This window comes from Heptranchias perlo, chromosome 13 (assembly GCF_035084215.1).
Source record: "Heptranchias perlo isolate sHepPer1 chromosome 13, sHepPer1.hap1, whole genome shotgun sequence".
NCBI lineage: Eukaryota > Metazoa > Chordata > Chondrichthyes > Hexanchiformes > Hexanchidae > Heptranchias > Heptranchias perlo.
Window position 1 is genome coordinate 27,314,409 of NC_090337.1, and position 25,400 is coordinate 27,339,808.

The window sequence follows — 25,400 nt, forward strand, 5'->3', positions numbered from 1 at the left end:
CAAGAATTGTATGCTTTACAACATAATAGTTCATACTGTCAGCTGGATTGACACGAGAAAACACCACAATGGCCTTCCTGCATAGGATCTCACGAAGTGGCTGACACGCTCATTTTTGTCCCAATTGTGGTGACAACTCAAATGCCCAAACGAAACCATCAATGTCAGCTCTCTTTAAAATTTGGAATCAGATTTGATTTAATGAAATAGTGGAATTTCGGTTCTACAACATCCCTGTTGTGTTTCTCTTGGCCAGTTCAAGAGCGCGATGATGCTTCTTCTCCTTCAACAAGAAGTTTATACCACTAAATAAAAGTGGTTTGTCAGATGATGCCAAGATAACAAAGACAATCCTCTATGGTGCTGCTTTCCAGCTATTTTATTTACTGTAATAACTAACGTACTGGTTGAACTATGTTCAAACATGAGTGCCACAGTAAACGTAGTTAATAGCATTGTTAATCATAGTATCTGCCAGGTCATAAAGGATCATAAATAATATTTTTGTGAGCCTTCCCTTCAGTGTTCCTTTGATGTTTACCTTGTAAGTAATCATTTCAAAATTGGTGTAACGGTAGATACATTTCTATCTCTACTAGATCTCTGAAGGGTTTAATTGTCACAAAATTACATTTTGATTAGTTTAAATTGGTCAGGGATAAGTTGACTGGTTATCTCTGCTCCTAATTCAGGTATCAGCTTTTGCTCAGTGGTAGCACTCTTGCCTCTGAGTCAGAAGGTCGTGGGTTCGAACCCCACTCCAGAGACTTGAGTGCATAATCTAGGCCAAAAACCACCAAAAATAGGTTCACTGGTCATTATCTCATTGCTATTTGAGGGACGGTGCTGTGCGCAAATTGGCTGCTGTGTTTCCCTACATTACAACAGTGAGTACACTTCCAAAGTACTTAATTGGTTGTGAAAAGTTTCTATATAAGTGCAAGTTCTTTCTAATTCAAATTTACGGGATTTCCTTGTTAATGTCAATAAGCAGTTTCGTACGCAGAGACACACTGGGAAGATGTCAGCATGATTTTAAATCCTTGAACACGACTCAAACCCTTCTAGCTTTGGCATGTCATTGCATACATGTCATGTTGATGCCGGGCGATATGTACATCCAGAAGGCCATCAAATATAGGCTAGAATGGAGTTCCGACTACCCTTGAACTTCTGAATTCTGTGTCTTCAACTAATGCTTATAACTACTTTTCCTCTCAAATCCTACTTCCCATGCAGCTGCATATCCAATAGGCCCATGATGTGTTAATTAAATAATGCCTTCATTCAAGATGAGAAATTATACAATTATATTGAATACTATTTATTATTTTTAAAAAGTAGCAACACCGAGTTAAGCTCAACTACTGTTTGGGATGCCTACAAAGTGTACCTAAAGATCATATTTAGAAATTATTCTAACCAGTGTCTGAACAAGTAGAGGAAGGCTTTTAGTAAGGCTTCCTAAAATAAAAGCCAAAACTGGAGCGACAGGACCTTGCAAACAATTCTCAACACACCAAATTCTAGATCTTGTCAGGAACATTGGAGGAGGGAAGAGAGCTGAGTTGAAGCAAGGTACATTCCCTTCAGGAGAAGAGAGAAGTCAGTTTGATTCTGTTGTACATGCTTCACGGGCTGTTTAGAATGTTATCATTAGAGGCCTGACCCTTCTGCCTGGGAATGGCCCACTGTACAGGGCAACCTAAGTGGTTAGAAGGAGTTTATTTTAAAATGGAGAGAAATGTGAAAGTTACCAGTTCAGTTGGAATATATTAATAAAATTAAATTTTATGCAGAATTTGCTTTATTTTGTACAAATAAACAACTGTGTTTTCCATTTTTATCTGCTTTACATTACTTTTTCAACCAGATCGCGATTGTGCCGCTCTGTAAAGGAGGATGCAAACCTCCCGGATAGTCCTCTAGCAATAGAAGAAATATTAGCTGCAATTGCCCATTTACCCATACGAATACCTACAGGTGGCTATAAACTGGTTTTGTTCGTTTACTTTTTGAATAAGAAAGGTAACCCCGCTTGATGGAAGCATTTAACTGAATATATATTTAGATCGTAAGATGAAAGGTACTATTCCCTTAGCACCTGATTCCTTAGTATTGTAAGGATCCAGCCCTTTGTTGTAACTGCATACCAGTTTCTCTGTTCAGCACAGATTAATAAAAGCTGGCTTGAAGTACCAGCAACTTGTCCATACATATATATATTTTCTCAAACCATGTATAATTGATTGCTAGCAGATAATGCAAGAAGGTTCATGAACAAGATGTTTAACACATGCTTCAGATACTTTGAAGGCCTTAGAAAAATGGACAATACTCTGCCATTTAAAAAAAAAGGGAATTGTTTATTCTTTACTGAATGGTTTTACATAATTTATAATGAACTGACAGAAGCAATAATCAACAGTGGGCTTGTATCATTACTTTGAGGCTATATCAGACAAGTCTAGAAAGACCCTTGTAAAATTGCCACCTCCCACCCCTTCCCCCCACTAATTTTGGAACTATTTGCCAAAGCAATCCATTCAATCAGGTATCGCCATTTACAGTCACAACCATATACGTTGCCAAATTTTAATCTAAGCTCCTCAATTGTTTGGCTGAATCCAGATAGAATCAGCCTCTCTTAATTCAGGTTTGAAGATAAATTGGTCTGAATTAGAAATATCTTTAGCTCTGAACTTCAAACTTCAAAACTGCTTGCCCGAATCTTTACCTTTAAACCCATCTATTTTCTTGACTTTTTTTATCATCCAGCTTGACTGCCCAAATCTGTCACTTGTTGCCGTCATACTGTTTATTGAGCTCCCATTTTCCATCTCTGACCTCCAACAAACCAGAATATCCAGGCCCACGTTTGCGATACGACTGCACCACACTTGATTTAAGCATTGCAAAGTGGAAAGTGCCACATGCCAGCATACAAAATTTGTAGAAATTGACCAATGGCTCCAAAAATGCTGACAACTCAATAAACACTGTACAACTAAAAAAAAGAACCCTGACTAAAAGCCCATGACCAGGATGGCTGAATAAGTTAGATTCAACAACAACTTGCATTTATATAGCACCTTTTAAGATTGTAAAAATATCCCAAGGAGCGTTATTGGACAAAATTTGACACCGAGCCACATGGAGATGTTAGGACAGGTGACCAAAAGCTTGGTCAAAGAGATAGGTTTTAAGGAGCGACTTTGAGACGGAGAGGTTTAGGGAGGGAATTACAGAGCTTAGGACCTAGGCAGCTGAAAACCTCTATTTTCTTAGCCTTCTCAACTCCATTGGAAATAGTCCTGGTATCTGAACTTTCTTCTCATAACTATAGTTTCACATCCCTGCTTTCAACAACAACTTGCATTTATCTACGCCTTTAACATAGTAAAACGTCCACATCGCGTCGCAAGACTGTTATCAAAACAAATTCAGTCTGGTGAATCTATGCTGTACATTTTCTATGGCTTTAATGACCACTTTGAGTATATTTCACCAATAATGAGTATTGAAAACCACTTTTCTGTTGTACTTGCACTTTCAAGGAATTATGAATTTGAACCCCTAGCTGTTTCTCTTCCTCCACTCTCCAATATCTTTTCATTGCGCTTGTACTTTTGTTCCTTATTTTTCCCCTCAAAATGCATTACCTTGTACTTCTGCCACCTGTCTGGCCATTCCACCAACCTGTCTGTCCTCCTGAAATCTTTTATAATCTTCGCTATTTCAGTCCTCCTACTTTTGCGTCTTTAGCAAATTTCGATATCGTGCTCCCCCTGGCCAAGTTGAAATTATATATCCTCAAGATAAAAGTGGACTCAGCACTGACCACAGGGGTACACTACTTCTGACTTTTCTCCAAGCAACACCCATTAATCTTAACCCATTGTTTCCTTCCCATCAAATATAATGTTTTATACCTATATCGAACAACTTCTGCAAATCTACGTACATCTACTATGTTCCCTTTGGCTATGTAGTCAGTCACTTCAAAAAAAAACTCTTGAACATGACTTGCCTTTAACAAGTTCTTACTGGCTCTCTGTAAATGTTCATTAATTTGATCTTAAATTATGGATTCTAAGATTTGCCCATAACTGAAGTCAGACTAAATGGTCTAAAGTCCAAGCAACCCAACTCTGGCCTCATCCTCCACTCCCTTCGTCCCATCGTTGGCAGCTGTGCCTTCAGCTGTCCATGTCTTAAGCTTTGGAATTCTCTACCTAAATCTTTCCACCTCTCCTCTTTTAAGACCCTCCTTAACACCTTGCTCTTTGACCAAGCTTTTCTAATATCTCCTTTGGTGCCAATTTTTATCTATTACACTCCTGTGAAGTGCCTTTGAATGTTTTCCTACATTAAAGGTGCTATATAAATGCTTGTTGTTTGGCTTATCTTTCTCTCCTTTCTTGAACAGAAGTGTTATATTGGTCACTCTCCAGTCCCACCACACAATCTGAGGATTGAAAAAGTATGGTCAGAACTTGTGCTATCTCCTCTCTGAGTTGTAAGCCTTTGTGACCCGATGACTTATCCACTTTGAGTTCCACCAATTTTTTTCAGAACCAATTTCTTTTCTACAGTTGTCTCTAACAACTGTTTCACATCCTCCTCCAGTACACCTGCATTCTCACTTCTACCATTTGTAAACACTGACATAAAGTATTTAATATCTCTGTTTTCATCCTCCACAACTAGATTACCACCTTCATCCCTAAATGGTTCTACCATCTGTAATTATTCTTTTACTTTAATATATGCTTATAAAAGTCCTTACTATTTGTTTTTACATTATCTGTTTTACTTCTTTCATTTTCTCTGTTAGTCCTAATCTCTCTTTTCATCTTTCCACTGTATTTCCTATATTCCTCATAATTTTCTTTTGTATTGTTAACCGTAGTTCTATAATAAACCTTCCTTTTAGGTTTCAATATTGTCATAATCTCTGTTTATCCTCATAACTTTATCTGTTAATGCACTCCTTTTTAACTTATAGTCCCAAACTTGTGAAGTTGCCTATTTTTGTTACCTGTCGATGGCCCCCTATAGAGGGCTGATCTTTTTTCAGCCTGTTTAGGAAGAAAATCCGATTATCAAATCAACCAAGATTTCATGACTGAGCTGCAGGTACTGTATTTATAGAAATTGTAGGGGGTGCATGGATTAATTGAGAATTTTGTTTGTGACAGGCTGACCGAATAGGGTTTTAAATTAACCTGGTCAGCCTTGGCTCAATGGTAGCACTCGAGTCAGAAGGTTGTGGATTCAAGCCCCAGTCCAAGACTTGAACACATAGCCTAGGCTGACACTTCAGTGCAGTACTGAGGTAGTACTGTATTGTTGGAAGTGCCGTATTTCAGTTGAGCCAATAAACTGCTTACTCCAGCACTAATTGAAGAAGAGCAGTGAGTACTCCTGGTGTTCTGGCCAACATTATTGACCAAATTTACTAAGAGCTGGTTGATACAATTCAATTGAAAATAATGCATTTTTTTTAACCCAACAACTGTGAAAGTTCCAGGTTGTACTGGAGAGAGATGGTTATTGGAAATGTTATTGCATCCTGGAATATTCTTAATGCTATGTCACAGCCATGTAAGGGTCTCGATCTTTTGGTATCTGTCTATTTGCCCTAAGGTAATAGGATATGTATTCCTGAAAATTGACCACATATATTAAATCATCTTATTCAATATATATGGTTAGTGCATTTTTGCAACACTTTATTCTAATCTTCTTGATGCTGACCAGGTGAATTATTCTGATACACAGAGCAGTCATCATGTTAATCACAGTAGATCAGTGGTTATCGTTGGCCTCCAAGACAATTAAATTTGCATTGTCACATAGACGCATAGAATAAAATGGAAGTTTTTCAGAAATGGCAACAAGAAATTTGTTAGCTTATCTACTCTGCTGTATTTTCATATTTGCATAATGCCATAAATAAGCATGTCATTGTTGGTATTAAAAATGGTGACTGCCTAAATGAAAGATGATTTTAATAAAATTAATTCCCTCTTGAGCTGAATTTTGACTAATATACATTCCATAATATATCTGATTTCAAAAGACGAGACTGTTTAACAGATGTTTTAGTTTACAGTTACACCTCTACATGCACCTTTTTTTATTACATCTAGGCTGGTTTTGAATGATTTCCAAAATTACTTTTTTTTTAAATTTGAGCACACTTTGTGAAGAGGAGCACTGTTCAGTAAATGTGTGACTTATCTGCATTTGGTATGAGAATTATTAATTGAGCATCAAGTTAAAGATCATCTAAGAATTAGTAGTAATTTGGAGTACTCTTTCACGGTGAATTAACTGAATGGTCAGCTCTTATTTGTAGAATCGCTAACACTGTACCACCAGCTAAATTTAACTACAGAGTTGCACTGTTACTAGCTTTGCAGCATTGGCTGTAATCAGGTCAAGGAAATCTTGGTTTTCCAAACAATGATGATTTGAAGAAGCTCACTATTATTTCTAAACCGACAAGAGCTGAAGTCAGTGTTACACAGTTTGAATTGGGTAGATTAAAAGTGAACAAATGCAATATATAAATATTTTTGTTTTTTACAAATTATATACAATGAGGCCTGGGAATCCTTTAAAATATATGGTGCATATAGAGTAACATTTATAGTCTCATCCATTTTGTTATGTAAGTAAGTTTACAAATACTTTCTCAAAGTTTACTATATAATCCCACATAATTAGTGCCCATCATAACTTTTAAAATACAATTAATTGGAGGCATTCTTGATATAACAAAGATAAATTGAAAATATTAACATTAAATGAGTGTAAATTAGGAAAACATAATCATTGTGTCAGCACTTTTGAGATGTCAAATATTGAAAAGTATAACCATCTCAGATTATTTTGTAGTGTGGACCTATGTGATTTATAAACAAAACAATTCTTCAGCTTTCTTTCCTCTTGTCCTGAAGGAGTGACTCATTATGTATTTGGTTACAAGGGAGCCTTGTGGTACCTTACCCAAGCAGCCAACTGTCTCGGGGGAATCCAGCCAGTGAGTGTTGGCAGGTTCTTTGACAAAGGGAAGTATAGCTGTGCCTGCTTAACATCAACGCACATAACTTTACACCAGGAATATACTGGAGAATGATTAGTGGAAGAAACCCTGAATGATTTCTGTTCCTCCTTTCTTCCCTCCTCCCCCCACACTACCAAAAGAAAACCAAAACTAACTGTTATTGCACTGCCCAGCTGAGATCAACTTAAATAGCACAGATCAGGAATCAAACCTAGGATTGTCTGAGACTCTGTGACCCTCATATCACATCACATGGCGAATTTAGCCACTAAGCCATTGGAGGAGCACCTACTGCTTTTTCTTTTACCCCCAACAATTATAGGAAGAAGGTTTTTTAAAAATGTTTGTTCTCTTCAGAAACAAAGGTCTGTATTAAAATATCACCTTGATCTAAGATGGCTTATTTTTATGGTCTTCTTGGGAAAAGGTACTAAAATTGTTCTGTTTTGTTACTTATATATTATGTGTTCCATCCCTTTTCTATTCCTCTTTAGATATACACCAACAGAATTGCTTTAGGGGATGACTACATCGCTCTACAACCACTGGCCAGGGCCAGGAATCAACTGAGCAAGATTAGGTAGAGTAGAAGGGACAGTTGTTCAGTTATTTGCATGGCAGATATGATGGGACTAACCAGTGCTTAGGCAAGGAAGAAAAGGCATGAACATTGGGGTAGGGTGGAGAAGCAAACATAGCTACCTGCATGCAGGACAATGGCTTATCAAGCATCTGCATTAGGGCCTTCCTGCTTTCCTGTTAAGAAATAGCAAAACCAGTTGGAAAGCTTGCATGAATTGGTACATTTTAAAGAATATAAACTGGTTTGAACAATTACTTTGTTTTATTATAAATAAAGCACTTTTACAACCATGCATCTTTTGGTATCTATTTGAAAACCTTATTTAAAATTTCCAATATTTTGCACTGTTTCTATTTGGTAATATATTTTGCAATTGGTAGGTTTCTGCAACTTAAGCAATATACTCTACATAATTTAAAGAGGTTTTACTCTTTAAATATTTTAAATACATAAATTTTAACTAGGAAAGGATTTGCATGAGTTTCTAAATAGAAAATCCATATTTTCACAGTTTAACAGTGTCTGATATTTTTAAATAAGTATTTGGCCACATTTTATAAATTTGTATTTTTAAATGTTGAGAAATATATTTTGAGTGAGCTTGCTCTCAATTTTTTCCACTCTAACTTCAAACATATTTGTTTGATGTCACATGCTCTTATGAGCATGTAACTTTGATACTATTACTCAGAACAATCTTGTATGGCAAGAAGACTGGTTAATATGTACAAGTTGGTACAAAAGGTGGGAGTGCACAGTGTGCTGAATGCTGTATTCTAACACATGCACTTGAGTCTTTGGTGAAAATTAAATTGGCATGAAAATTGCTAAGTAATGTTTTCTGTGTGACTGGAAATTGAAGAATCTTTAAAATTAATAATTGTGTAATTGTGATTGCATCCAATGATTAGTTTTGATTAATTTCATCATGCATATTTTCTTTATAATTGGCACCACTTTATGGTTTGATCCAACTTTAAAATACACCATTTTTGAGAGATATTTGGCAATCTACTTAGCCAGTGGAGGCAACTGTTTCCAATTATGAGGTTTACATGTTGTAGAGTTATACACAGAAATTGGCTTTTGTGTGTGAATGCAGTTTTGCATTTTTTTGGTATGTAGAAACTTGATGTAACTATTTATAAAACTAATTTGCATTCACATATCACCAAACAAGTAATGTTTTAAGGATTTTATATATTTTTTCTGCATTAAATTGGTTTCATTCACATTCTGACATTAGTGGAAAATTACTGGAAACCTAAGTGCAATTTGCCACTTCTGCTTAGCATGTATTGTACTAAATCTCTGCGTGCGTGTGCTTAAAATGTTTCTAATTAGATGTGGCACCTTTTTTGTTTGAACTGCATGGACCCAATAAATATTTCTGTTCATAACTGAATGTGGCTACTCTTCTAAACAGCATGCAGAATGGGAGTATTAAAGCATATGATGAAACTGCTTGGGCTGTTTTGGAAATCAATTTAATTTATATGTTCGTGTCATCAAGTTCCTTGTATTTGTCTTTCCTTCTGGGAGTATACGATAAGTTTCGTTCCAGAAAGGTTTGTTCTTCATTTGTGTGCTCATGTATAGTGTTTTTTTAAGATAAATCTAAAGGAGTCTTATTTTTTCTGTAAAGATTATTTTAAACTTTTCATCTAGCCACCAGCTAGTTAAATCAATTTATTGTAAGTTCATTTTATTCTAACAGGAAAGTTCAGACATTTCAAAACAAATTTAGATAGAAATTATATATGTGCATTTATTAAATTCAGAAATACGCAAACAAATTATGTGGGTGCGTTTGCTATTTATGTAATTAAGTGTTTAAGGAAGGAAAATACCAACATTTGAGAAACAGCTTGATAGTTCGCCATTCATTCTCATTCAAATTTACATAAAAATAAAATAATCCCATCAACCCATGGGGGAAATCTGTCGAAACTTAACACTATACCAATGCACTAACACACTCAGACCAGTATCACAAAGGGAAAAGTTTTACTTTAATTGACTTGTATACAAGGGAAGCTGTATTCTGAACAACGGTCAGAATAACCTCTTCACTGAACAAAGGAAACAGTTCACATTTATACAGTTTAATTAGCAATGCCCACCTGTCATAGAATATGGGCGTACATGTACATTCTTTATTGGTTCAGGTAGTTGGTCAATCAAGTAGTGAGCCTGCCCCCTCTGGACGTCCATAGCTCATTCCTGTTTTGGCACGTAGGCCTCGTAGGCCCGAGCACGCTTATCCTCCCTACATTCTAAAGCTGGTTATCAGTAGGGCTGAAGTCAGTCTCACGGCCACATGGCCTCTCAAGAAACTGTATTCTCATATTTTATAGTCAACAATACCCTTATCTGCTCGAGGGTGGGGGGGGGGGGGAACCAGACAGTACCAAGCACCTGCACAGCCAACTTAATTATCAACATACCAAGGCTTAAACGTAATTACACAATTATGTCTTTCTGTGTGTGTGTGCTGTAGCTACCCCATTATGTGAGCCAAGGAGCTAACATGGTCAAATATCCAAAATGCATTTCTTCTTTACTGTGGTCAAGTAACTGTTCATGCATTTCTACATTAATATGGTCAAGTAACTCTTTATGCATTTCTACAAATCACCCAAGACACTGTCCCTTCTAAAATTCTTGACACATTCAAACATTATTTTATAGTCGCTCCATTTTTTGTCATCGAAATAGATTGCTCTGTTTTCTAGTTCAATAGTTTAAATCATCTTCTGTGGCTTCTGGACTTATAGGGGAGAAGTTTCTTCAAGTTTTGATTGTGTATGTTTTATACTTTTTGTTGCAAAGCTCTTGTGCAGATTTTCATCGATATCCGTATCAGCCCACCACAGCCATCCTCAATCCAAAATCCTCTGTTCTCTGTGACTGTGGCTTCCGGCCACTGCTAGTTTATGGCTTTATAATTTGTGTTGAGTTCCTTCCCAGCAACTAACTCGATGCCTTTCACATTGTTGCACAACTCTTTTGAAGCGTAAAACTTGCACCAGACTCAGTAACAGGGTTCAAAGTGAATTGAGTGTCTGCTAAAATATGATACTAGCCACAATAATATTGAAGCTCAATTTCTGACCCATCTCAGATCACCCTTGGCACAAGGTAGATCAGAATCAGGTCAAATAATTGAGCAGAGGCAGAAAAAGTTCATTAGCCTAGACCAGCCAAGTTGCATTCTAGTTCAACTGGCACTATCAGGGAGAAGATGTTAGTTTTGCAGCCTAAATCTGTCATGATTAAGTGTCGTTGGTAGTATTCTTCATATGGCTTCTACTATTCAACTTTTGAACATGTTCTTCACTGTCCTAGAAAAAAAGTGTTTTGACACCAACTAGTAATACAGGCTTGTAGCCTTCTCCTCCATCACTAGCCTTTGTGACTGATGGCTCGCAAACAGGATGAGGCATGCCCTAGAGGGCATGTAGGTTCAGGGATTGTTGCTCATTCATCTCATTTCACCTAAACTTGAAGTCCAAGCAGTATGCTTAGCTTTGATTCATTAGATAGCAATACAATCTGACACAGAAATCCCAGAGCTTCTAACCGGTGGTCTGGCTCTTGAAAGGGTTGATTTGAAGGATTCCAGCAATTTGTTGCTACAATAGTATACAGGAAAGCCTATATTTTAAAGGATTGCAGTTTTAAATGGAAGCATTTTGTCCATGGTGCCACATTGCTTTTTCAGGCTACTGGGAAGTGATGTACTCACAATTTTACTGCTTCTTCCGATTCTGACAGACCAAGTGCTCCCTCAGAGTTCATTTAAGAGTTCACTGTAGCCTTTGTCTCTGTCCATCATTGATATTTGGTGGGATAATATGGAGAAGAACACCATATTTTCTGCGAACTTAAACTGGAGCCATTCATTCCTTGGTTGTTTTTGCATTGAGTTTGATTCTGATTCTGAGTAAATTCATATCAGAATCTTTTTGAGCCTAATTGCAAATTGAGATAGTCGCTTTACTAAACCAAAGCTTGACCTGACGTATAAGTAAACACTACATGATGACACTTTATCTTATTTGGATATGAGGGCATTTTGCAGCCTCATACATCCTTCTTGCCCAAGACTTTTAATAAGTTACGCAGAAAATTGTGGTTCTTCACTGAAAGGAAGAATCATTCGGCTCATGTGGACTTTATACAGGTAAGATAAGGTTTTGTAAGACTTTTCCATTTGAAAACAAGATTTTGGTTAAACCCATTACGCAACAGAGCTAATCAAATTGGATAATAGTGTATCTTGTGTTACTTGTTAGCGGATTAGGTCCCAGCAGAGAAAGTTAAAATTGCTGTACTGAAGCAGTGGCCACTTTTGGGTACAGTAGTGTAGAGGGTTTCCCTCAAGGCCATCTGAAAGACTGTTATCTGGAACTGTATGAAGCTTTCACTAAGCATTACCGTATTGACTTAATAGCTCAGGATGATAAGCATTTTGGTATAATAGGTTTAAATTTTCAGACTGCTCAGGGTACAAATTGCTTAAAGGGACAGTATCCCAGGTGATTTCTGTTGTGGGATGACTGCGTCACATTTGTATGTGAAGGTTGATCTTTCAAAGAACCAAGACCACCATACCCAGAGCAGGTAATCTAACTTCCTTAGCTTTTTTTGTAACTTTGATTTGTCATGCATTGACATTTGTATTAATAGTTTTTCATTTCAAAACCAGTAGTTGTGTTCCTGCCCAAGTTTTTTTTTAAAATGAAGATTCAACTTTAAGAATTTACTGCACTATTATTTTTCCCAATCTTTAAACCAAAGTTGTAACAAACTGGCAAACTAAAGAGAAGGAAGGCAGAAACTAACTTAACAAAGGTAATTGAAGAAAATAAGAGGCAAATGTGAAAAGGTATAATAAAGCAGGAGAACGGTTTTAAACAAATTGAACAGGTGAGAAAAATTTGAAAAAATATTTTTTCATGTCAATTGGTAATAAACATGGATTGTTGGTGCTAGTCACACATAAATGATGTGTGAAAAGATTCAGTTTAATTATGTTAGATACTTTAATATAGTAAACATGGTCCTGATATTAATATCTACAGTCGCAATACTAGTGCCGTATGAGTATTGGCACAAAGGGCTCTGGCAGGGTTCTACACCTGTCCTAGGACAGAGAGTTATTTTCAATTGGAGGAAAGATAAATGCCATGGGAAATCACCTGTGATTTTATTTTAAGTAATTGAAACATGGGTATTGCATTAGCTGCAGTTGCAATAGCATTTTCAAAAGAAAAAACAATACGGGACCTTATACACTTTTATAGTACTGCATGTTTTTTGGGGCCAGCAGAAGGAAAACAACTGTTGTACCTAGGAGGTTAAAGTTCTGTAATTGTAGTTTTTTTTTAGTGGTACTGGCCCCAATAATGTATTATAATGGAGGTCCAGTAAGACTCTTATGACAGAACTATTTCCCTCGCCACTGATGCCATCCCTCCTTCCCGGCCATTGTCTTAGGCTGAACCAGACAGTTTGTAACCATGGCGTCCTATTTGGCCCTGAGCTGAGCTTCCAACCCCACATCCTCTCCATCAAAAAGACCGCATACTTCACCCTCTAATATGGCCCGTCTCCGCCCCTACCACAGACCATCTGCTGCTGAAACCTTCATCCATGCTTTTGTCACCTCCAGATTCGACTATGCCTATGCTTTCTTGTCCAGCCTCCCTCAATAAACTTGAGCTCATATAAAACTCTGCTGTCCACATTCTAATCCGCACCAAGTCCTGCTCACCTATCATCTTTGTACTTGTTGATCTACATTGACTTTCGGTCCACCAACACCTCAATTTAAAACGTTCATCCTCGTGTTCAAATCCATCATAGCCTCGCCCCTCACTATCTCTCTAACCTCTTCCAGCCTACAACCTCTGAGAACTCTGCGTTCTTCCAATTCTGGCCTCCTACGCATCCCCCACTCCCTTCACCCCACCATAGGTGGCTGTGCCTTCAACCAGCTTGGCTAGAAGCTCTGGAATTCTCCGCCTAACCCGTCTGCCTCTCCATCTCTCTCCTCCTTTAAGACCCTCCTTGACACCCACCTCCTTGATCAAGTTTTTAGTCACCCCTTCTAAAATCTCTTGCTTTTGGCTCGTGTCAATTTTTGTCTGATTACACTTCTGCAAAGTTTTTATGGAATGTTTTCCCACATCAAAGGCGCTATATAAATGCAAGTTTTTCCTGCACGAAATAGCGAGGTCACTGAGTCTCCCTCAGTCAAAGACCATCTCAGCTTTAGCTGTTTTACAAAATGTGGTTCAGCAACTCCTCCCCTTAGTTTACTCCATGATGTTACCAACCCAAACAGAAGGAAGTGAAAATTAAGTTAATATTCACTAATTCTTAGTTCCATGGGAACCAGCTGCCCTATGGTATCTTGCTAAGCGACCATTCTCCATGTGCCTGTTCAAACAATGAGCGTCTTTGAGCTGTTGAATTTAGGAGGGGGAGAGATTACAGCTGAGTTCTCCCGATATTTATACATGGATGCATTTTCCCTGAGGTTTCAGTTGCTAATGATCGGATGTAGGAACCTGTGCTGTTCTTACTAGCCCGAGGACATTGTCCAGTTAATGCCCCCATCACAACCCCTTCTGAGATCAACAAACTCAGCACATATTAAGGAGCAAACCTTTGGGACCATCCTAGTTTGTATTGCACCGTATTCTTCCCCCCCCCCTCCTTCCACAAGAAAACTTTTTTTTTTAAATCAAGTCCTTCTCATCAATTAATTAGTAATACTGGTAAATAATTTTTGATTTTTAAATCCCACTATACTTGAGAGGGGAGAAAATTGGAGTGAAGCAAAAATGACTTGCAAAAATTCTAATGCTGACAATATCCCTATTTACAGTCAGCAAGAAAATTCCTTGAGTTTTGGCAGATACCGTAGGTTTGGATGTGTTCAGAAATTCCCATTTGCTCTGAGTCGTTAAGCTAGTACTGATGTATGCAGTAACAACTCATTTTTCATTTTGTGTATAATTTTATATACAGCACAATCTTTATAGGGATTGAAACAAAACAAAGCATTAGCAATAATTTGGAGTTGGTCAGGATTATCCAGGAATGATTTTAATGATATTTTAGAACAGTGTTGAAGTTTACAATGCAAGCTTCATATTAATTCACAAACAATATTCTGATTCATAGTTACTACAGTAAATTAATCTACTGTCAGTTGCACTTTGTGCTATTCATAAAACTACTTCAGGTTTTGTAGGATGGGAAAGGTTTGTAAAAGGGAGTAGTTTTTCCCCCCACTTTTTTCTCCTAAAGGTAGGGACTGATACTAAGGTACAGTTCCTTGGAGAATAGTAGCCCTCTAATACCTCACCCAAGGAGTCATGCTAGATGGTGAGCATCTACAGGCAACCTTAATTGTGGGGGACATCACAACCAAACCTAATCCTGTTTTCACCTAATGTCCATATGTGCATATCCTGGATGATTTTTCTTTTGAATCTCCTCCCTAGCCCAGTGACATTAAAACCGAACACAGCATGGCTTTGTCTCATTGCTGCCCCAGCTGAGAATAGCTAACTCAGGTATAATTTGGGGTCTTCCTACTCTGTGTGGCTCAGTACCACACCAAGTAGTGCATTTACGCAGTCAGCCATCTGGGAAAACCTGAGATATTTTATTGCTGATGTATTTTTGGGGAAGAGAATAGTTATTTCGATTTGTGGAAATTTCTTCCACAGAGCAGGATAAACATTTCCCAGCTTGTCCAGGAATTGATTGAAATAGTAGCAGTTTTACCCTCAGTAAGTTAAACCAACTTGCAACATGTCTATATGGGTCTGTTATAATACAGAGATAATAAACTCACCAGTACCATTCTATACACTATAGTGTTAGATTTATGCGCATAGAGAGCATTCTGCACTATGCCATGTCCAGGATGTCTTTAGTCCTGAGACTCATGGCTTTTCTATTCTTTAAATGGAAGAGGACCAGAGTAAAGTCAGCTCAGGATATGATACTGCTGAAATCAGAAACAGAGGGAAGGACAGTAAGTGACTGCTAGTTCATTCTTCCAGCTAACAAGACAGTTCTTACTGTAGGTAGCATTTCCATTCCTCCTGACATTTGTCTTTTGTGCATTGTCTTGTGCAAGTTGACTTTGAATAGCAGCTTGTTTCCATTTATTTAGGTGAACTTTGGAACTTGTTTGTGACTTTCTTAGAATAGGGTGCATGCTCTTAATTTATGCCATCCAGTTATGTTCCCTTCATGGTGTCTGTTGAATTTTATCTTGAGGTTTGTTCATGAATGACATAGCCATCAATGGAATGCTTGGTTAACTATTTCATATTTTATACCTTAAATTTTGCACAAATGAGACAGCATATTGCAAAGTTGAAATAATATTTATGTTTATGCTGTAAATCAGCTTGTCACAATGCATGTGATGTGTGAAAATAAGACAAGATAATCAGAGAATGAAATCACTAGAAAATTTGCTTATCACCTGGCTACATTCTTAAGTTGGTTTCTCCCCCTCTTCCTCACATTCAAATGGTTAACTGTTTTTAATTGTCATTTACTATAACCATTTTCCATTCTGTGTTTAAAAATATATTTTGAGTTTTAATTCAGTTTTCTGTAAATTAAGGCAGGCTTTAGCGTAAATTGCAGGAATGCTGTTTTTGGTGTCTGACCAATGCAGCCTCACTGATCGTAACTTCATACTGTGCAAATTCTGTGGAAAAATTCCAAGAGTCCATGTTTTAAAGAGAGAATGACATCAACAGTGGCTGAAATAGATACCTTTTTTGCTGTAGGGTAATCTGTAAAGTTGAGATGGGCACGGTCCATGTAAATTCTGAATGGTGTTTATGCTGCTTCAGCCTCTGCGGCTTTTTAAAGGAACACACATTTCAGTTCGCCACTTCAGTCAAAAGTGAGGCTTTCTAGGACTAAAGTTTCAGTTAGGGAGATGAAAATCACAAGACAAAGCAGATCCAAACCCAGGAATTGCTTGTGATGCCACACTCAAGCAGCTCTAACACCACCTGTACTTGGTAGGCCAAAGAAAACTTTAGACTTGAGTCTCGTTTTCTTATGAAATGTTTCTGGGAACATGTTCATTTTTGAAAGTAAGCAGACTTGCAAAATAGGAAAATACCATAAAGTCCTAGTTTAGAAGCCTGTAACCTATTTGGCAAACATGTCTCACTTTCAGATTCAATTAGCAACTGGAATGGATGGTCAATTTGCAACTACACAAATCACCACTCAGTACACAATATTGGTGATTCCATCAACTATCATGTCAGAGAAGCTAATGAAATTGCCAGTGGAGTTACATTGCATTGAACAACAAATGGAAAGTTTAAATTGCTGACAGGAATAATCATCTAGAAGCATGAACTAATACCTCCATCCAAACTGGAAAAGTCTTTGGTGACTGAAAAAGTCACCTAGCAACATGGACCAACTCCATGTCAATCCCAGTTGAAATTCCCATATTCAAAGCAGGTATAACTCCACTGGTCATTGCTGAACAGTTTGTAAAATTATTTTTTCTGACAATTAATAGAATTATTACATGTATGTACAAGACATAAAGGGGTAACTGCTGTACATTAGAAGCGATTCCCCCTTGTGACCTCATTTTTGAGTGGAATCTAAAGCCATGCCTACCTAAAATATACCCCTAGATGCTTTTTGGCATTTAACTTCCATATGTAAATAAGATATTGTTAACATTCCATATGGGAACACTATCCTGACTGCAAGAATGTTGCTGTTTGATTTCTCTTGGCACAGACACACCTTTTGGTCCAGCTTGGCACAAAGCACTTTGACCATAAGACCATAAGAGATAGGAGCAGGAGTAGGCCATTTGGCCCTTCAAGCTTCTCCGCCATTTAATGAGATCATGGCTGATTTGATTTTTACCTCAACTCCACTTTCCTGCCTTTTCCCCATATCCTTTGACTCCCTTGCTGATCAAAAATTTGTCTAACTCAGCCTTGAATGTATTCAATGACTCAGCCTTCCCAGCTTTTTGGGGCAAAGAATTCCAAAGATTCACGACCCTCTAGGAGAAGAAATTCCTCCTCATTTCCTTCTTAAATGGGTGACCCCTTATTCTGAGACTATTTTCCCCCATAGTTTTAGATTCCCCCATGAGGGGCAACATCCTCTCAGCATCTACCCTATCAAGTCCCCTCAGAATCTTGTATGTTTCAATAAGATCTCCTCTCATTCTTCTAAACTCCAATGAGTATAGACCCAACCTGTTCAATCTTTCCTCATAAGACAACCCTTCCATACCCGGAATCAACTTAGTGAACCTTCTCTGAACTGCCTCCAATGCAAGTATGTCCTTCCTTAAATAAGGGCTCCAGAACTGTACGCAGTACTCCGGGTGTGGTCTCACCATCACCCTATACAGCTGTAGCATGACTTCCCTGCTTTTATACTCCACCCCCCTAGAAATAAAGACCAATATTCCATTTGCCTTCCAAATTACCTGCTGCAACTGTATGTTGACTTTTTGTGTTTCATGTACGAGCACGCCCAGATCCCTCTGTACCGCAGCATTTTGTAGTATTTCTCCATTCAATTAATATTTTGCTTTTTTATTTTTCCTCCCAAAGTGGATGACTTCACGTTTTCCCACATTATATTCCATCTGTCAAATTTTTGCCCATTCGCTTAACCTGTCAATATCCCTTTGCAGACACTTTGTGTCCTCGCAACTTGCTATTCCACCTATCTTAGTATCATCAGCAAATTTGGCCACAATACACTCCCAGGTCAGATCAGATATAGAATCCAACATTGCATTGAACATTGTCAATTCTGGTTGAATGACGAGAGAATCCAGATTGTTTACTGGTTATCAGCCAGTTTCCTTGTTCAGTGAGCACAGACTTTGGCACTGCCCAAAACTGTTACCTTTCCCTTCAAATTGCTTATTGATCCAGGTCAATTCCAGTAGCAAGCCTCAACATGAAACAGCTCAGACCACTGAACTGACTCAGTAACACATGTACTTCATCAGAAGAAAGAATAGGGTGTCAGTGAAGGAGCTAAACCATTGGGTTTCCTTTAAATCTATGTTGTCAATCATTGAAACTTCATCCCATTATGATTAACGCATTATAACCAGTGAGCAAAAATAACTGCCCAGTTAATTTGGGCCAAATCCCTTTTTATGTCACTGAACTTTCGTCCAGCACCCTTATTTTCTTTATCCTTTTCTATTCTTACTATAACATAATTAGGTTCAATGTATATATTGCCCAATTATTCTCCTTTCCCACCAGTTATTTGTCCAGTTTCATTTTCCACAACTAAATCTGCTTCTTTCCTTGTTGGACTAGAAACATACTGATCTAGGACGCAGTCCTTGGTGTATTCTAAACAATGTTCCCAACTTTGATCCTATGCATTATCTTCAGTCCAGGCTCACGAGATAGTGGAAACTTGGTTAACAGACAGGAAACAGTGTAGGAATAAATGGGTCTTTTTCAGGGTGGCAGGCAGTGACCAGTGGGGTACCGCAGGGATCAGTGCTTGGGCCCCAGGTATTCACAATATATATCAATGATTTGGATGAGGGAACCAAATGTAATATTTGCAAGTTTGCTGATGACACAAAACTAGGTGGGATCGTGAGTTGTGAGGAGGATGCAGAGAGGCTTCAGGGCGATTTAGACAAGTTGAGTGAGTGGGCAAATACATGGCAGGTGCAGTACAATGTGGATAAATGTGAAATTATCCACTTCGAAAGGAAAAAAAGAAAGGCAAAGTATTATTTAAATGGTGATAGATTAGGAAATGTTGATGTACAAAGGGACCTGGGTGTCATTGTACACCAGTCACTGAAAGCAAACATGCAGGTGCAGCAAGCAGTTAGGAAGACAAATGGTACCTTGGCCTTCATTGCAAGAGGATTTGAGTACAGGAGCAAGGATATCTTACTGCAGTTATACAGGGCCTTGGTGAGATCACACCTGGAGTAATGTGTAGTTTTAGTCTCCTTACCTAAGAAAGGATATACTTGCCATAGAGGGAATGCAGCGAAGGTTCACCAGACCGATTCCTGGGATGGCAGGACTGTTGTATGAGGAGAGATTGGGTCGACTCGGCCTGTATTCACTCGTGTTTAGAAGAAAGAGAGGGGATCTCATTGAAACATATAAAATTCTGACAGGGCTAGACAGACTGGACGCAGGGAGGATGTTTCCCCTGGCTGGGGGGTCCGGAACGAGGAGTCACTGTCTCAGGATACGGGGTAGGACGTTTAGGAGTGAGATGAGGAGAGATTTCTTCACTCAAGAGGGTGGTGAACCTGTGGGATTCTCTACCACAGAAGGCTGTGGAGGCCAAGTCACTGAATATATTTAAGAAGGAGCTAGATAGATTTCTAGACACAAAAGGCATCAAGGGGTATGGGGAGAGAGCGAGAATATGGTATTGAGATAGAGGATCAGTCATGACCATATTGAATGGCGGAGCAGGCTCGAAGGGCCGAATGGCCTACTCCTATTTTCTATGTTTCTAAATCACCCAATATTACCTGCAGCAACTTGCATTTATTTCGCACCTTTAACGAAGTAAAACATCCCAAGGCACTTCAGAAACCGTTACCAAACAGAATTTTGACACGGAGCCACATAAGGAAATATTTGGACAGGTGAGGAAGGTTTTAAGGAGTGTCTTAAAGGAGGAGAGAAATGCAGAGAGGTTTAGGGAGGGAATTTGAGCTTGGGGCCACCAATGGAAAAATGAAAATCGGGGATGCACTAGAGGACAGAATTGGAGGAATGCAGAGATCTGGGAGGGTTGTAGGGCTGGAGGAGGTGAAAGATAAGGAGGGCAGAGGCGATGGTGGGTTTGAAAACAAGGATAAGAATTTTTAAATCGAGCATTGCCAGACCAGGAGCCATTGTAGGTCAGCGAGCACGAGTGATGGGTGAATGGGACTTGGTGCCTGTTGTTTTCTTGCATATTTCTCTGAGCTGGCTATGAATCTCCCCCTCTATCTCATCTCTACTGTTTGGTGGCCTGTAATGAACATGAGGAAGTTGTACTGTTATCCTTCCCATTTCTTAACTCTATCCATATGGATTCTGTTTTAATGCAAACAACAGGACATCCTCACATTTTAGTACTATGATAGAGTTCTTTACCAATGCTTGATATTCCTGGTTATAACATTTTCAGGAGACAGGGAAGGAAAAAAAGCAAGTTCCCAGTTCTGTTCAAACCAAAACAATGCCTCTGTTATAGCCTCAGCTGCGCTCCCTTCCCCATGTCCACCAAGCTAACCCTCCCCCAAGCCAAGCCAAGTCCTCATTTCCGGTCTCTTTCTCCCATAACCCTTCACCGAGTTCATCTTGACCATGGGATCTACCTACTGTTCCCTCAACTCCATTCCCACTAACCTGCTGACCACCTTTCTGACCCCAATGCTAGCCCACATTTTAAATGGTTCCCTTTCCTCAGGCACGATACCTTTGACACGGTTGGCCACACCATCCTACTTTAATGCCTCTCCACTGTTATAGAGTCATAGAGTTATACAGCACGGATAGAGGCCCTTCGGCCCATCGTGTCCGCGCCGGCCATCAGCCCTGTCTACTCTAATCCCATATTCCAGCATTTGGTCCGTAGCCATAAGAACATAAGAAATTGGAGCAGGAGTAGGCCAATCGGCCCCTCGAGCCTGCTCCGCCATTCAACAAGATCATGGCTGATCTGATCCCACCACAAATCTAAAGAACACAAGAAGTAGGAGCAGGACCCGGCCACACAGCCCCTGGGCCCTCTCCGCCACCCACAGGGCATTGACCGATCCGAACTCAGCTTCATGTCCAATTTCCTGCCCGCTCCCCATAACCCCTAATTCCCTTTACTTCTAGAAAACTGTCTATTTCTGTTTTAAATTTATCTAATGATGTAGCTTCCACAGCTTCCTGGGGCAGCAAATTCCACAGACCTACCACCCTCTGAGTGAAGAAGTTTCTCCTCATCTCAGTTTTGAAAGAGCAGCCCCTTATTCTAAGATTATGCCCCCTAGTTCTAGTTTCACCCATCTTTGGGAACATCCTTACTGCATCCACCCGATCAAGCCCGTTCACAATCTTATATGTTTCAATAAGATCGCCTCTCATTCTTCTGAACTCCAATGAGTAGAGTCCCAATCTACTCAACCTCTCCTCATATGTCCGCCCCCTCATCCCCGGGATTAACCGAGTGAACCTTCTTTGTACTGCCTCGAGAGCAAGTATGTCTTTTCTTAAGTATGGAGACCAAAACTGTATGCAGTATTCCAGGTGCGGTCTCACCAATACCCTATATAACTGCAGCAATACCTCCCTGTTTTTATATTCTATCCCCCTAGCAATAAAAGCCAACATTCCGTTGGCTTTCTTGATCACCTGCTGCACCTGCATACCAACTTTTTGATTTTCTTGCACTAGGACCCCCAGATCCCTTTGTACTGCAGTACTTTCCAGTCTCTCGCCATTAAGAAAATAACTTGCTCTCTGATTTTTCCTGCCAAAGTGCATAACCTCACATTTTCCAATATTATATTGCATCTGCCAAATCTCCGCCCACTCACCCAGCCTGTCTATATCCCCCTGCAGGTTTTTTATGTCCTCCTCACTCTACTTTCCCTCCCATCTTTGTATCATCTGCAAATTTTGATATGTTGCACTCGGTCCCCTCCTCCAAATCGTTAATATAGATTGTAAAGAGTTGGGGACCCAGCACCGACCCCTGTGGAACACCACTGGTTACTGGTTGCCAGTCCGAAAATGAACCATTTATCCCAACTCTCTGCTTCCTGTTCGATAACCAATCCTCCACCCATGCCAGAATGTTACCCCCAATCCAGTGATTTTTTATCTTAAGTAATAATCTTTTATGTGGCACCTTGTCGAATGCCTTCTGGAAGTCTAAATACACTATGTCCACTGGTTCCCCTTTATCCACCCTGTACGTTATATCCTCAAAGAACTCAAGCAAATTTGTCAGACATGACTTCCCCTTCATAAAGCCATGCTGACTTTGTCCTATTAAATTATGCTTATCTAAATGTTCCGTTACTGTCTCCTTAATAATAGACTCCAAAATTTTACCCACCACAGATGTTAAGCTAACTGGCCTATAATTTCCAGCCTTCTGCCTACTACCCTTTTTAAATAACGGTGTTACATTAGCAGTTTTCCAATCTGCCGGGACCTCTCCTGAGTCCAGGGAATTTTGGAAAACTATCACCAAAGCATCCACAATCCCTACTGCCACTTCCCTCAAGACCCTAGGATGGAAGCCATCAGGTCCAGGGGATTTATCCGCTTTGAGTCCCATTATTTTACTGAGTACCATCTCCTGAGTGATTTTAATCGTATTTAGCTCCTCCCCCCGTAGAGTCCCCTGTTTGTCCAGTGTTGGGATATTCTTAGTGTCCTCTACTGTAAAGACTGAAACAAAATATTTGTTCAGCATTTTTGCCATCTCCATGTTTCCCACCATTAATTTCCCGGTCTCATCCTCTAAGGGACCTACGTTTGCCTTAGCCACCCTTTTTCTTTTTATATAACTATAGAAACTCTTGCTATCTGTTTTTATATTTTTTGCTAATTTCTTTTCATAATCTAACTTCCCTTTCTTAATCAATCCTTTAGTTACTTTTTGCTGTCTTTTGAAGAATTCCCAATCTCCTATCCTCCCACTAAGTTTGGCTACCTTATATGTCCTTGTTTTTAGTCGGATACTATCCTTGATTTCTTTACTTAGCCACGGATGGCTGTCATTTCTTTTACACCCTTTTTTCCTCAGTGGAATATATTTATTTTGAAAGTTGTAAAATAACTCCCTAAATGCACACCACTGCTCATGTACCGTCTTACCCTTTAATCTATTTTCCCAGTCCACTTTAATCAGTTCCGCTCTCATACCATCATAGTCTCCTTTATTCAAGCTCAGTACGCTTGTTTGAGAATCAACCTTCTCACCCTCTAATTGGATATGGAATTCAACCATGTTGTGGTCACTCGTTCCAAGGGGATCCTTAACTAGGACATTATTAATTAATCCTGACTCATTACACAGGACCAGGTCCAAGGTTGCCTGCCCCCTTGTAGGATCAGTTACATACTGCTCAAGAAATCCATCCCTGATGCACTCAATGAACTCGTCCTCAAGGCTGCTCTGCCCAATTTGATTTGTCCAGTTAATATGATAATTAAAATCCCCCATAATTATAGCTGTTCCCTTATTACATGCCCCGACTATTTCCTGATTAATACTTCTTCCAGCAGAGTTGCAACTATTAGGAGGCCTATATACTACGCCCACTAATGTTTTTTTCCCCTTATTATTCCTTATCTCCACCCAAACTGTTTCATTATCTTGATGCTTTGTCCCAATATCATTTATCTGTATTACAGTGATTCCTTCCTTTATTAACATAGCCACCCCACCTCACCTTCCTTCCTGCCTGTCCTTCCTGATTGTTAAATACCCTGGCATATTTAATTCCCAGTCGTGGTCACCCTGCAGCCATGTTTCTGTAATGGCCACAAGATCATACCCATACGTAGTTATTTGTGCCGTTAACTCGTCCATTTTGTTACGAATGCTACGTGCATTCAGATAAAGAACTTTCAAATCTGTTTTGTGACGCTGAGTTCCTGCTTTTTCCTTTTTTAACACTTTACCTATTACTCCATACCTTTTGTCCCTTCCTGTTACGCTTTCCTCTCTCTCCCTGCTCAGGTTCCCAACCCCCTGCCACTTTAGTTTAAACCCTCCCCAACAGCACTAGCAAACACTCCTCCTAGGACAGCGGTCCCGGCCCTGCCCAGGTGCAGACCGTCCGGTTGTACTGGTCCCACCTCCCCCAGAACCGTTTCCAGTGTCCCAGGAATTTGAATCCCTCCCCCTTGCACCATTCCTCTAGCCACGTATTCATTTGAAATATCCTCCTATTTCTACTCTGACTAGCACGTGGCACTGGCAGCAATCCTGAGATTACTACCTTTGAGGTCCTATTTTTTAATTTACCTCCTAACTCCCTATATTCTGCTTTTAGGACCACATCCCCTTTTTTACCTATATCGTTGGTGCCTATGTGCACCACGACAGCTGGCTGTTCGCCCTCCCCCTCCAAAATGCTATGGCATTTCAAGTGCTCATCCAAATGCTTCTTGAATGTTGTGAGGGTTCCTGCCTCCACAACCCTTTCAGACAGTGAGTTCCAGACTCCAACCACCCTCTGGGTGAAAAAGTTCTTTCTCAAATCCCCTCTAAACCTCCCGCTTTTTACCTTGAATCTAGCTCAGTGGGACCAGACCATTTCCAATGATTTCTGCTCAGTCCCAAACTATTACTTCGAGTCCTCCATGGATTTATCTTTGTATCCATCCCTTTCCTCATCTACATACTGCCCCTGTGCGACATCAGCCACAGGCATGGGGTCAGCTTCCACATGTATGGTGATGATACCCAGCTCTATCTCTCCACCATCTCTCTGCCCCTCTACTGCCTCTGTCAGACTGCTTGTTTGACTTTGTCTTGGATGAACTGCAATTCCTTCCAGCTGTACATTTGAAAATTATAGCTTCAGTCTTACCAGCCATTGCCACTGATTCCATTTACCTACCTGGCCACAGTCTTGGGCTTGTTCAGACTATTTGCAGCATGAGCATCCTATTCAAACCTGAGCTG

The 25,400-nt window shown here is 39.4% G+C and overlaps 1 protein-coding gene across 2 annotated transcripts in view; it reads left to right on the top strand.

The window, feature by feature from the left end:
• The window catches only part of atp11b (ATPase phospholipid transporting 11B), a 142,788-nt gene that overhangs the window by 99,833 nt on the left and 17,555 nt on the right, over positions 1–25,400 (top strand). Inside the window, exon 29 of one of the 2 annotated variants that reach the window (XM_067995213.1) lies at positions 7,570–7,655. The exons of the other annotated variant lie outside the window; for it this stretch is intronic. Within the exon in view, the coding sequence (XP_067851314.1) occupies positions 7,570–7,655 (86 nt within the window). The remainder of the gene's footprint in view (positions 1–7,569; positions 7,656–25,400) is intronic. 2 annotated transcript variants of the gene reach the window in all.